This window comes from Pavona decussata, unplaced genomic scaffold (assembly GCF_977016875.1).
Source record: "Pavona decussata unplaced genomic scaffold, jaPavDecu1.1 SCAFFOLD_84, whole genome shotgun sequence".
Lineage (NCBI taxonomy): Eukaryota > Metazoa > Cnidaria > Anthozoa > Scleractinia > Agariciidae > Pavona > Pavona decussata.
Genome location: NW_028145502.1, coordinates 3,747,025 through 3,760,000, shown reverse-complemented (window position 1 = coordinate 3,760,000; position 12,976 = coordinate 3,747,025). Strand labels below are relative to the sequence as shown.

At 37.4% G+C, this 12,976-nt stretch overlaps 1 protein-coding gene and 1 long non-coding RNA gene across 3 annotated transcripts in view; one reads left to right on the top strand and one right to left on the bottom strand.

The window, feature by feature from the left end:
* Window positions 1-9,064, top strand: part of LOC146475523 (uncharacterized) — a 17,776-nt gene extending 8,712 nt beyond the window's left edge. Inside the window, exon 5 of one of the 2 annotated variants that reach the window (XR_014865884.1) lies at window positions 8,940-9,064. This is a non-coding gene — a long non-coding RNA (uncharacterized LOC146475523). Of the gene's footprint in view, window positions 1-1,589; window positions 5,467-8,939 lie in introns of those variants that run through there. The other variant, XR_014865883.1, reaches the window with a different exon arrangement.
* On the bottom strand, window positions 890-12,855 carry LOC146475522 (phospholipid phosphatase 1-like). Its single transcript, XM_085115917.1, has 6 exons — window positions 11,702-12,855; window positions 10,683-10,801; window positions 8,942-9,142; window positions 8,175-8,232; window positions 6,844-7,020; window positions 890-6,069 (listed from the first exon to the last, which is right to left on the bottom strand). The coding sequence occupies exons 1-6, from the start codon at window positions 11,912-11,914 to the stop codon at window positions 5,929-5,931; spliced, it is 909 nt and encodes a 302-aa protein (XP_084972043.1). The 5' UTR covers window positions 11,915-12,855; the 3' UTR covers window positions 890-5,928.
* Window positions 12,856-12,976: the final 121 nt, after the last annotated feature.

Genomic DNA, 12,976 nt, shown 5'->3' with positions numbered 1-12,976 from the left:
GTCGTACTTTGGCTTTAGGACAACGCTTTTTGGTTGAGTAGAGTCTTGGCGAGTCTCCATGTTTTTGGTGGCTGGAGAGTTTTCATTTACTTTAAATTGTACTTTAAGTGAGATAACTTCCTGCTCCTTGTCACTTTTAAGTGAAGCGAGCAAACAAGCGGCAGCCGTCGTTTGGTTTTTGAGCTGCTTAAGGGCAGAAGACGAGGTACACTGGTAAACTTCCTCCATGATTTGCAGTGTTGTCCCTTTGACTCTGGTTTTTAAGGTTGTTATGTTGTCGGGACGGGAAAGGACGTTAGTCAAAATGTGTTCTATCTCTTCCTGTTGGCCATCACTGCCTTTCCGTGTGGGGCTTTGAATAGTGATAGAGAAGCCGTCTTTTGATAAGTTGAAGCCTTCCACTTCTTCCTGGCCCGGCAGCTTGTAAAACAATGTTGGGTTGTCTTCAGTAGTCTGCCTCAACTCCTCTTTCCACACAAAGACACTTTGATGGTCATTGCGATGGTGTTGTACATCTTTTAGACCGTAAGCCTGCTCTATGTTGGCTTTGTCTTTCCTTGCCATCAAGTGGTGCCAGCCTAATTTTCCTGAGACACTTTCTATGATGTCATCAAGAATTCTCTCACGGGACACTCCCTGTTTTAATTTAGCTGCAATCTCTTGACGTTTTATTTTTGTCACACCAGTTCTTTGTCGTTTCCATAATTGGTTAATATTGCTTCAGCCTTTATGGATTCATTAGAGAGAACGGATATGGTCATTGTTGCAGAGCAGTTGCTCTTGATCTTGATGCAACCTGTAATGACGTGGAACAATTGCATTACTTTTGTTGTTGCACTAAGCTGCATTTCATTTCTGTGAAAAACAAGTAATTACCTTGTGTTTTCCCCCTTCAAGATCCTTCTCCTTTCTTCCTGGCTGAACCCCCTTGGTTGCACTGGAAGTACTTTACTTTCACTCCAGTTTCTTCAGAATTCTCTTGTCTCCTGTCATTTTGGAGAATGAATAGTCTTCCTTCTCTTACAGAACGCCTTTCCAGTGATCTGTGGCACTTGAACCCACAATCTAAGCACTGACACTTCCCATAGTCCTGGACATCAGCATTATTTTCCTGGTCTCCGTGTTTTCTTTTGATATGCCACTTCAGGTTGGATTTAACGTTACATACCTGGTTACAGAAGGGGCATTTGAATGGACCAGGTGAATCGTTGGTTTTGTGTTTCTCGACCTCACTTTCTGTTCATGCTGTTTGGTGTTTTCCCCGGCTCTCTCGTACGCCAGGACTCTCAGAGTGGTGAGAGTCTTTCTGTTGGACCTCAGTTGTTTCCCGTCCATATTGGATCTTTGTTATGGTGGGATGCTTGGAGCAGTGGTGTTCTGCTTCAGGGTGTTTCTTCATTGGCTCATTTATTTCTTTGCCAGAAGTGTGCACATACTCCACCATCGGGGGTTGTGGTTGTTCAGTGGTGTCTTTTGCATCGTTGATATCACAATATACTTTGTAGATTTTTAGTGGATATTTCTTTTTTCTGCAGGGCTTCTTTGGTTTCTCCTTTAAAGTAACATGAATCCACTGCATTTTTCTGTAGGCAAGGCTCTTTGTCACATGTTGGAGCTGTAGTTGATGCTGGGCCTTCGTTGTAAGTACACTCTACTGGCTGGTCTCCATGATATGATGATGACAGCGAGGGCGTAATCCCCAGGAGTTGTAAATCTACATCCTTGGCGATCAGCCAATGGATAAGCACCCTTCTTAAGTAGCAGGAATGGGCTGTCAGATGCTTTAGCCAAGAGATCTGAGAAGAAAGGGTAGTTTTGGCACCAAGGAAGCCAAGTCTCCACAAGGTAGGGTTGATGCACCTAACGGCCACCATTACAGTAACCATCACTCCACAAATGTTGCCACAAGTCTGTAAAGGAATGTTTGGAAAACAAGTGCTCTTACATTTATGAGAACCACAGCTCATACTTTAGGGTTGTGAGCTAGAAACTTTCTTTGGGCTAGTTTTCTCACCAAAGGCAACTTAGTTGGTAATGCTTCAAGGATAGCGTTCACTGTGGGTGCGAGATCCTTTTGAACTGTCCATCCCAGAGTATAACAATAGAACCACTTGTATTGAATGGTATCTACATACAGTAATGTCGGCTAGTGTGATCTGGGCTTCTCAGCACTGGCCATAAATGTTTCCTTGATGTCTCTGCCAACATTAATGATAAATGTGACGAAGCAAACTTGCTTGCTGAGATGTGACATTCTATATGTAAGTTATCAGCTTTGTTAAATGCCAATAAATCGTTTAAGACAATAGATGCAGTCTCGGAATGGTTATTGTTGAGGAGACCTATGGATCCTTGTAGGATGCCAAGGTGGTTCAGCCATTTGTTACTGGTCAGTTTCTTTAATTCTGAAGTTAGGATGGAGCCATTGATTGCAACCCTTCCATCTCTATTTTCAAGCAAGAGCTTCTTTATAGTCCTCCAGAGAGCGTGGTGATACACACTCATTGTTTGGTGCTCCAGTCGTCGCATTGAGCCACTTTATCTCCTCTTTTACACTTTTTGAAATGTCTCTCAATGCGTGAATTTTTATCAAGGTCTGGAGCGATGACTTCATATGGGTACCAACTGAAGATAACAGGACACGGCACTGTATTTTCCTGCTTTAAGTGAGTCTAACATAGCCTTGTAATTAGACTCGGAGGGCATCCCAGTTACTGTGCTGATGTTGGCTACATCCTTGGGATACTCATGTGAACATGCAGGGTTTCCACCCTGGTAGCAGCGATTGTCGGGAATGAGACGTTGGCTAAATTGCCCCTGTTAGTTTTGTGAAACTTGTTGGTAACAAAATCAGGCTTTATCTGTCACTTTTAATGACGCCTTGTTTGGGTTCAGTGTTAAAAATAGCGTGTGTGTTTGGCTGGGGAAGGGAAACAGGTTTTGATTTGAACAATTAAAATTGACAGTTCGTAAAAATGAGATTCCATGGTAATTTTCCCCCCGACTTTCAAGGATCCCAATTGTACGAGCCAATTTTCTTTCCCTTTAGAACCAGTTGCTTATAAAAATGAAGAACTAACCTCCCCCCACTCCCCAAAATTCATAATAGTCTCCAGCAAGGGGGGGGGGGGGGGTTGACTGGATACTATTACCTTCAATAAAGGATCAACCTCTTTGATGGGAATTGTTGATGTGGACAGAAATTTTTTTCGTTTTGGAGAGAGAATAGAAAAACTTATAATGGACGACGATCTTAAGCAAGTTGCACACCACAAGTGGACCCGGCGTAATCAATCAGTTGATCATCAGAAAATCAATCAATCAATCAATCAATCAATCAATCAATCAATCAATCAATCAATCAATCAATCGGTGACCATGACAACCTAGCTGCGGTCAATTGCTATTGGGTAATCGATGACGAATCAATAATCACAAGCCTCAATCCTCTAATATTGCTATCGATTGCCATTGATTGCCATCGATTATTATTGAATATCACTTGCTGTCAAGCAAATCGATGACAGTGGATAATAATCAATGACAATCAATGGTAATTGATTTGAAAAAGGCTTAACAAGTGAGCAGCACTGAATGAACTTGTGTTAAAAAGAACTGAGCTTCTAACATGATGTCCTGCCTCTGTGCCAAAATAGAGCTTATTTGGAGAAATTTCGATTTCAAAGCAAAAAAAGTGTAGCAGAGAAGATGTGTGTAATGTTGCACTGTGTGATCAGGCCTCACATTTTGAGCTCGTCAGTGTACAAACCCACCCAAAAATATTAGGAAGCGTTAGCAATGGTTATGGCAACAAGGGTCAACAACAACATCAAAAAAAGCAATAAGCTTAATAATCAAGAGAACAACTCTGCATGTGCATTACACTTTTTGGTAAATTTCTTTGCCGTCACTGCAGGGCTAGGACGTGAAATTTCCTGATGGGACCATGTGACACAATACAACAAATTTTTCTTTCTGTTCTTAAACTTGGATGCGGTATCCAAGAATTCAACTCCAGGAAATTTCACCTACATTTGACATTTAAAGCGAGTTTGAATAATTTTGACAATGTTTGAATAAAACGTGAATTCATTTTATTAGTGCTGTTTTCACTGCTTTCGCCATCATTGTTGCTGAAGCTCCCAGGGGTACCATCCTGAAGGATGGAGTAACAAAAAGCAGTAATTTTTTTTCCAGTGTTTCTATTTCTCCTTTGTTTTTCCTCTTTTATTCAAATTCAGCTATGGTTCAATCAGTGCCTAAAAATCTGAGTATTTACATACATTTTCAGCAAATACTGTATAAATAAAATGTGCAGAGATGTAATTATTTGCAACCAATAGTTAAAATGCATTTACATTATAAATACAGCAAAAATATGTTCTAAAACTCTATTCTTTTTTCTTGCTTGGTTTTAAATATGCTATAAACTCTTTACCGGCAATGCAACTATGTCCATCTAAAATATACGGCTAATAATAAATTGAGAAATTCAAACTAATGTTACTAAGTGTATAGCTTTTTTGAGCAATCTTGCTAACTTCAAAAACTATAATTCTTAGTAACATGGGTCATTATAATGGAACTTAACAATGACCAAATATTCAAACCCAGACATTAGAATTAATCTATGATTTTTATAAATTCCCAATAAAAGGTACCCCCAGAATAATGAACCTTTCAAACTAAGTGTGTCATTAACACTTGCTTGCCTGAGACCCATTATATCTCCAAATTATACAACTTGGTGAATATTTGGTCAGTGAAATTTTGTTACAAAATTTGTCTTGGAAAGATCTTTACAAATGAAAGGAAAAAATGTAACCCCCTTTTAAATATTCATGATGTGGTTTATCACGACTACAATTTTTGGAATTATTTAATTATGATGAATACTGTAAACTGCCGCTTAAAAGACCCCCCACCCCCCCCACCCAGGTTATAGCCCCATCTACCTGTAAACCAAAATATACATCCGATTATAAGCCCCCCTCCAGTTTCGTTCATGTTGTTAGTTTTAATTTTGTTCAAAATATTGACATTTTAAAGCTTAATTAAAAACCAGTAAATGGAAAATGTATTTAGATCAACACTGCTATAGCTAGATTCGAAATGGGTTTTTTTTATTCCGGTTTTAAACCTCCTTGGATATAAGCATTCATAAGCCCATCTAAAACTCCTTATGAAGTAGTTTAAACCCAGGGCTTATAAGTGGCAGTTTATGGTATCATCTATAACATGTTTTGAGTTGATTGGTGAATTTTTGTAGTTCTTATTTTTAATGCTTTTAAGCCATTTCTATCAAAGACCTGACCTTCTCTGGTTATTTTGATATCAGAATGAGTTAATTACTCATCAAGACCTTTAAATGGTATGTTAAAAATAAGCACTGGGAAAAAAAGCAAAAGAAATGAAAAAAAAAATGGTATGTTAAAAATAAGCACTGGGAAAAAAAGCAAAAGAAATAGCCAATTATTATGTGACACTGTCACTGTTAATGTTCCTTTTTTTGCAATAAATTATTCTATCAATCTATTCTTACGAATTGAGCTAGTTTATTATAATAAATTTTGAGAAATTCTGTTGATGGTCTTCTGATTCTCACTGTAAAATACAAGAGGCATTAGAGGTTTTGAAAATTTTTCTGAACTAACCATGAGAGCCTTTTCTAGAGGGTCGTACAGGGGTATTTTCGTGATGCGTGATTAGTTGATTTTATTTCCCGTGAAACGTGAATGTAAGAAATTATTCTTCGTAATCCGTGACCTGAAGATTTGCGTGACCCGTGAAGAGCTTGAAAATGAAATTTTCATATCTGTGATCCATAATTTGCTATTTTTTCTGTTTGTGAACTGTGCAAGAGACCCCCCCTGTAGGACCCTCTTTCTAAACCTCTGGTACAAATCAGAACGGCACATAAATTTCATGCTAAAGTGGCATAGTGTTGTCAGCAAGCGACCCTCCTTCTTCTCTTTGCGAGGCTCTGCCAGCCATTCCATTATCAATTTCATCAACAGGATGGCATTTAGGGCAATGGAAAACAGCAAACAACCGTAAGGATCTGAATGTCTAAAGAAAAGAATATTCATGAGTACATGGTGGTCAATGAATTGTTGGAGTGTGTGTTTTATTGGGGGCAGTGTCACTGATGCTCTAAAATCTTCTCACTTTACATACAGCTGTAGCAGCTCTAGTTCTTACCTCTTAAGAGCTCTCACCACTCTGAAGAATCTTTCCTTTTGTAACATGACTTTAAAATTTGAAAACCCTGCCCCCCACTGATCTCAGATGCTTAAATCCTTCTGATAGTAATTAATTCCACAAACGTGCATAATAATATTGGGTATGAGATGGAAAATAGCCAAGTGAGGCATGTAGCATTGAGTTGGCTTTTAACCTGCATAACTAGTGGTAAATTTGTCCGTGTGGGAGTGTAAAAGTTTTGGCAATGAAGCCACAAGAAAAATGGCCTTCTCCCCATTCCCTTCACACCTCAGCCACTCATTTTCATGGGTCCACTGCTTGAACTTCACATATTTCAGAGATACTATTGTGAAGCTTCAATTTGGATAAAAAAAATTCCACATTGTTTTGTATTTTAAAACTTTTGGGAATTATTGTTGCTTAATTATCTCTGATAAACAGTCATGGCTACTCCCAAATGAAATCCCTTTCTAAGACTTGCTCCCCTCCCCCCCACAGTCATAAACTATGCAAAATACATCAATATTATGATGTACCATTTTTTTTTTTTTTCATCAAAAAAAAAAAAAAAAATTATGATGTACCATCCTTAACTTTCCCCCTTAAAGATGAATAAAATAATAATTAATAATTACTTACAATGAAGAAAGCCACAATAGTACCAAGGAACAGGCCAACCAACACATCTCCCCAGTGATGCCAATAGTCAAATATCCGTGATAATGCACACAGGACTCCCAGGGAAATGAATGCCACTTGGACAAATGGTTTGACTAAGTTGGTTCTTTTTGTCGGCATTGATGATTCCAGATACAACTGTGCATAATACAGGAATCATGTCAAATTCAAGATGATATAAAATACATAAAGCTTAATTCATTTAAGTCACATGTTGCATTCAGACCCTCACATGTACACCTGTAACAAACTTGTTGTTATAGAAGTAAAAAGAATCTACTATTAATATTTTTTTGTAGTTTATTAGACTTGAAAAATCACCTGTAACATCAAGGTCCCATTAGTTTATTTAGGTATACTTTAATAAATTGGATGCTGATTCCAGGGACATGAAATTTAAAGTCATATTGGCTCCCTCGTGTTTGTCTTTCATTTTGCAGTTCCAGAAAATATCCATACTCCCCCCACAGAAGGTTTTTTGTTTTGCACCCCCTCCCCCCAGGAAATTCCAGTTTAGCTTCATACTTTGCTCCTAAAATTTTGGCTTTTAAGACCTCCCCCCTCCCCCCCTAGGAATTTCCAATGACCTTCAATGGGGGGTGGGTATGGATTTATTCTGGAACTGCTGAACATTGCTAGGGATGAGGTGTTGTTCCCAATTGCTATCTTTGGGACCATGGCACATTTTGTACATAGCTTTGATCTTCTTGTCATTGTTTCAAGTGCATGCAACAGGCATGCTCAATGGCCAAAGCATGCCTGTTGCACTTGCTGTTGGATCGTATTGTCTGGTGCAGAAACCGGCTTTTCTAAATACTAATCTTAGTTGCTTCATGTTTTTTTTAAATGGAAACAGGGTTAAGGTCTGGGCCAGGTACATCTCAAGTGATGACTTTATTTACAGTCAACCCAGGTCACGCGTGAACGATATTTTTGAAATTTGAACGAAGTTTTGAAATTTACATGTCAGTTTTGAAAATCGCCAACGAGATTTCAAAGTTCCCGTATAAATTTCCCTAGCTTATTGACAGTATAAAGCTATGAATGTTTCTTTACATTGCAAAATTGAATATTTCAAGAATAACAATTGTTTCCCAAGTATTTTGAATCTTTTTTTCAGTGAATGCGTCTTTTTCGGAACGATTTCCAGAGAAATGTCCAACATTCCATTCACACGTCGGACATTACAAAGAGAAATTCGAATGTTCATTTCATTCTTGGAAATACTGTTCACGCGTGACCTGGGTTGACTGTAACAGCTTTAGTATACAAAGTTGAAAGTTCAAACTTACTGCTACAAAAACCATACAATAAGCTGAAAATGATGCATGTGCTGAAGGGAAGGAGGTCCTAAAATACCAAAAACAAAAATAGTAATTACTTTATATGATAAACATAAACATTCTAAATAATACCAGTGAGTGCATGATATGTAACAAATTTGTAAAGCAAAACTGATCTGTATGCAATAATCAATCATGATAATAGTGTTTATAAATTTTTAATGGTATAGGGAGAATTAAGGCAGAATCTTAAGACTTCTTGGATAAGGATGACATTACAGTGGGGAAGTTTGAAATTAAGGCATAATTTGATTGTCATAGTTGTAGAAGATGAACCTGTAGTACTTCAACTTATAGTTGTGTGGGTAATGGTGTGGTTTGAATTCATTCACCTGATATGGGTGTCCATAAATCACAAAATAAAACAATTCCTCTCAAATATTTTGTTTGGCTTTAAATACCTTAAAAAGTACCAAACTCAATACTAAACTTGAAGATCTAGACTGTGGTTTAACATTGATTATAACAAAACCATGAATTTGACATGCATAAAAGTTTCATGATTACTCATGTCACTTTTAGGCTAAGGAGACCCCCCTCCTCCTGCAGAAAAAAGTAATTTTTGGTAACTTTTCATTGTATTTTCCAGTGTGCATTCTTGAAAAATCAGCTCAGGATTGGGTTACCTGCATTCCATACTACTTATTGGCTTTAAGGGTAGAAAAACAGTTTGGAAAATTTAGCTCTCAAGTGTTAATCATTTTCTTGTTACAGACCTGGCTTCCTTGATGTCTTTTGGATTTCCAGTGCAGACATCTGTGGTGACAAATCCTTTACTGCAGTTTGCTAGGGTGGCATTAGGCTTACAAACAGTAAGGAAGTAAGGTCTCAGCTGCCCCACTGCCATCTTTCCAATGTCAGTGAACAGATTTGTAATTAGAGCACCAAAGCCAAACATAAAGACGACAAAAATGGCTCTGAAAGATAATCAAAAATTATTGTTTTCCTGCTCTAGTTGGAATCATGATTTAAAAATAAGAAAATAGTTTCCTGTACTCAAATTCAAATAATCCTCAATAGCCGATCCTTAACTCTGGTTTCTAAAAACTAGCCCCCTCAAGACCCTAATGAAAATGATAAAAACCTTCTTAACATTAATATTATTATTATGATGATGATGATGATGATGATTATTATTATTATTATTAATAAATAAACCAATTTTAAACTTATATTGCTCTGAAGGTGCTCTTGAAGATGCTATGTTGGATTTTTGAGTTTCCCTAAAACCACAGAAAGCCATCCAAATTGACTCAAGACTAAGTAACCAAAACAGATAAAGAAATGCTAAAATTGTGTAACAGTGTAAAAGTTGTGAGGAAAAACTTTTAAGATGTCTCATAAAAAGGTAAAAAAAAGTTGAAAAAAATCTTGTTGCCATGGAAACACCAATTTGTGGGAAATGAACTATACATTAGATAAATTTTAGGAAAGTAACAAAGTTTAGTGGCGTTTGCTGCCTGGGTGGGAGGTGGGGGGAGGGGGGACTCAGTTATATTAATGATGGGGAGTTGGGAATGAAGCCAAGATGTCTTCAGTCCTCAATAGGCTAAAACTGAACCTAAAGATGTCCAATGGCCAGGAATTTGCAATTTGAAACCACCTAGAGAAGTTGTTGTTAAAATCTTTCCACCTGGCAGTCCCATCTCCTATGGGCTCTTTGCAGCTAACGGTCACGTGGTACAAAATCCACCATGCTGGAGAGCAAGCTACGCACTGGGACATCCAAAACAAAGAAACGAATTCAAGTTTGACTGGATGAAGTCGCTTTGTTTTGGATGTCCCAGTGCACAAGTTGTTCTCCAGCATGACGGATTCTATACCATGTGATCATTAGCTGCAAAGGACCCATTTGGTGATGTAAAAGAACAAGTGCCAGCAAATGGTTTGATTGTCATGATTCTCTAAAAAAGGCTTCTGAGTGAATGAGAGCACAGTTCTGTATAACAGCCAGAAGTATTTAGGATTTACTGAGTGCTAGGAAACGTATAGAGATGGGCCTAGGAAAAGTCCACCAGAAATTTTCCAACCACAAAAAAAAGTGGACAGTTTATTTTTCTTTCTTTCTTTCTTTCTTTCTTTCTTTCTTTCTTTCTTTCTTTCTTTATTTACTTATTTATTTATTTTATTTATTTATTGAGCTTTGCCTTGAAATAGATAACACAAGACACTCAGTTGCTAGTTTTTTTTTTTAAAAAAAAAAGGTCTTTGCACCTTGCCATCACTACTATACCTGAACATCCTCCCAACTAAGAACTAAGGTTAGCCAAATATTAATTTTTTTAATATAAAAAAGGCGGTCAGGCACAATCCCCTCATGCTAAATACCACCTGTACAGTACTTGACACTTCATCAATAGTGTCTGAAGACTTTTTTGTCTAGTCACATTTGAACTAAGTTTTATAAAAATAAATGTTTTACCTTAATGATTTGATGTATAAATTCCTTCAACTCACCTTCGTTGCCAAAGAGATGGCTTCCATTTGAATAATCCACATTTGATGCTTACTTTGCTGGATCCAATTTCTCGTTTTCTTTCCTTTGAACGTGCATTCACTGCTTCACATATAATGATCTAAACAAAAAGAACCAAAAAATTTCAAAAGGATCAAGAATGAATCTGATATACAGGGGCCTTGGCAGCAAAGATGATGAAATTAGCTAGTAAAATCACATTTATTGAGAATCACATTTATTCCATTAGGATGTTTGAAACAAATTATGTGAAAGGGTAAAAACTTTAGAGTGTTGAAAGTTTGCAAAGCTTTCGAAGATTTTATGGTAGTCTTAACTTGTCTTTTAATACGTCGCACAGTTGGCTGAGAGCTTCAAAAGACAGCTGTAGTACCGAGCTAAATACGTTATCACTTTTGTATTTGAGTAATGAACGTGCGCATGCAAGAAAACATTTACAAAATCGAAAATTCAAAGTGGATTACGATGTGTAACATTAGTCTTCAACTGATCGAATTACACTCTAATAAGGTAGCTTGGTTTTGAAACTCGTGATAAAATTATCGAACATGCAAAGTTTGAAACAAATCGAGTTAAAAAGTAATAGATTACGATTGTTGAAAGTTTGCGAATTTGGTTAAGACTTCAAGCATTGTTTGTCAGGAAAATAAACACCAGCTTATAAAACACAGATGGACTGTTATAAGTAAATATTTCTTTTGGTATTTGAACAATATCATTAAAGCTTAGACAAGAAAATATTTGAACAATTAATAATGAAGAGAGATGTCTAATTTATGTAACCACGAAACTTGATCCTAAAACGTCGATTAACGTAATTGTCTGCACTTGAAAAGTTTCAATTTGTTTTTTCAGCTTAGAGGTTGTTTAGCTTTTCTTTTGCTTGAGTTTGACAGATAGCGGTTTTCATATATGGTTTTAGCATTAAAGGTAAGTCAAGTAACCCCTCTGCGCAAACAATGAGCAGCTCTTAAGCTTAAAATAACACAAGCGTACTTACCACGGGAATCGAGGTACAAAATCCCACCAAAATAGTCGTCGACGTCGAGACTGTTTCACTCTGAAAAGGTTTTTGCAAGCTTTGGTCATCGCAAAAGAATCCTCTATGGTTTGGCTCTATAGGGATTACGTAGAATAACATATCCGCAATGCCAAGCAAGACGAGACAGACAATGTCCATGATTATGTGCCAAGGGATTTGATTATTTGCCATTTTAAGCCCGCGATTTCGCTGAAAAAATAACAAGTTAAGAAGTTTTTGAACAACGGAAGCAACTCGTATCGTCACGAAACTCGACGATCCTAATCTTTTGCTTTCAACAACACACAAAAATCTGGGTGTTTACCATGTAAACACAAGATCAATATTCATATGCAAATGTTGAATAGTTAAGTTCTATTTAAGATGTAAATTTTCGAAGAGTACTTATACTTTAAGTACTTACCACGGAGTTGCCGCCATTTTTCGTCTTTATGGACTAGTTCTCAAGCCCTTCGCACTTAAGCGAGAAGTTCGTACCCAGTTTCTCTCATCTTCACCGGTATGGCTCAGCGCAGTTCAAGGTTATGGTTGGTCTTCTTGTTTAGCTAAATGATTTAACTCTAACAGAGCCTGATTGAGTGTTTGTTTGAACTGACCTCGACACTGACAATATACCAATCTCACTGACAATTAGTCAGTGTTCCCCTTTTCCGCAGGATAACGCAACTTGGTTGAGTTTGTTGCTGGTTCACACATCGATCTGAGGGTTTTTCTCTGGGAACCTCCCTCATTGCGTACTTAAAGATAAAGGTTAGCAAAGTGCCACACAAACCACAAGTGGTCTGCACAGCTCCCAGAAATTAAGTGGTTTCCATAACATTGAGGAACTGGGGGTGTAATTTTACACTCCTCCCCGGATGGGATGTTAGGCCACTGTGGGATCGGCAGCTTGTTGTTGGTACCAAGTTATACAATGTGGTGAAGGGAGAGTCAGTGTGGAACAAAGTTTCTTGTCTTCTTAGGAAACATGACAACTGACACTTAAGGCTTCACTGACCTTTGGAATTGATATCCAACTTACTAACTACTTCTCCCCGGAGCAATCCACTTCTCAGATACCGGTATGTGGAGTTTGTGCACAAATTTTCGCTTATGTTTCACAATAGGGAGTATTATAATGCCGACATGTTTTCTGTCATTTTGTATAATAATTTTTCATAAAATTGATCTCTTAAATACACAGAATTCTCTTAAACTCTCTTTAAATGCCAAGTAAAACCATATCCAGTAATA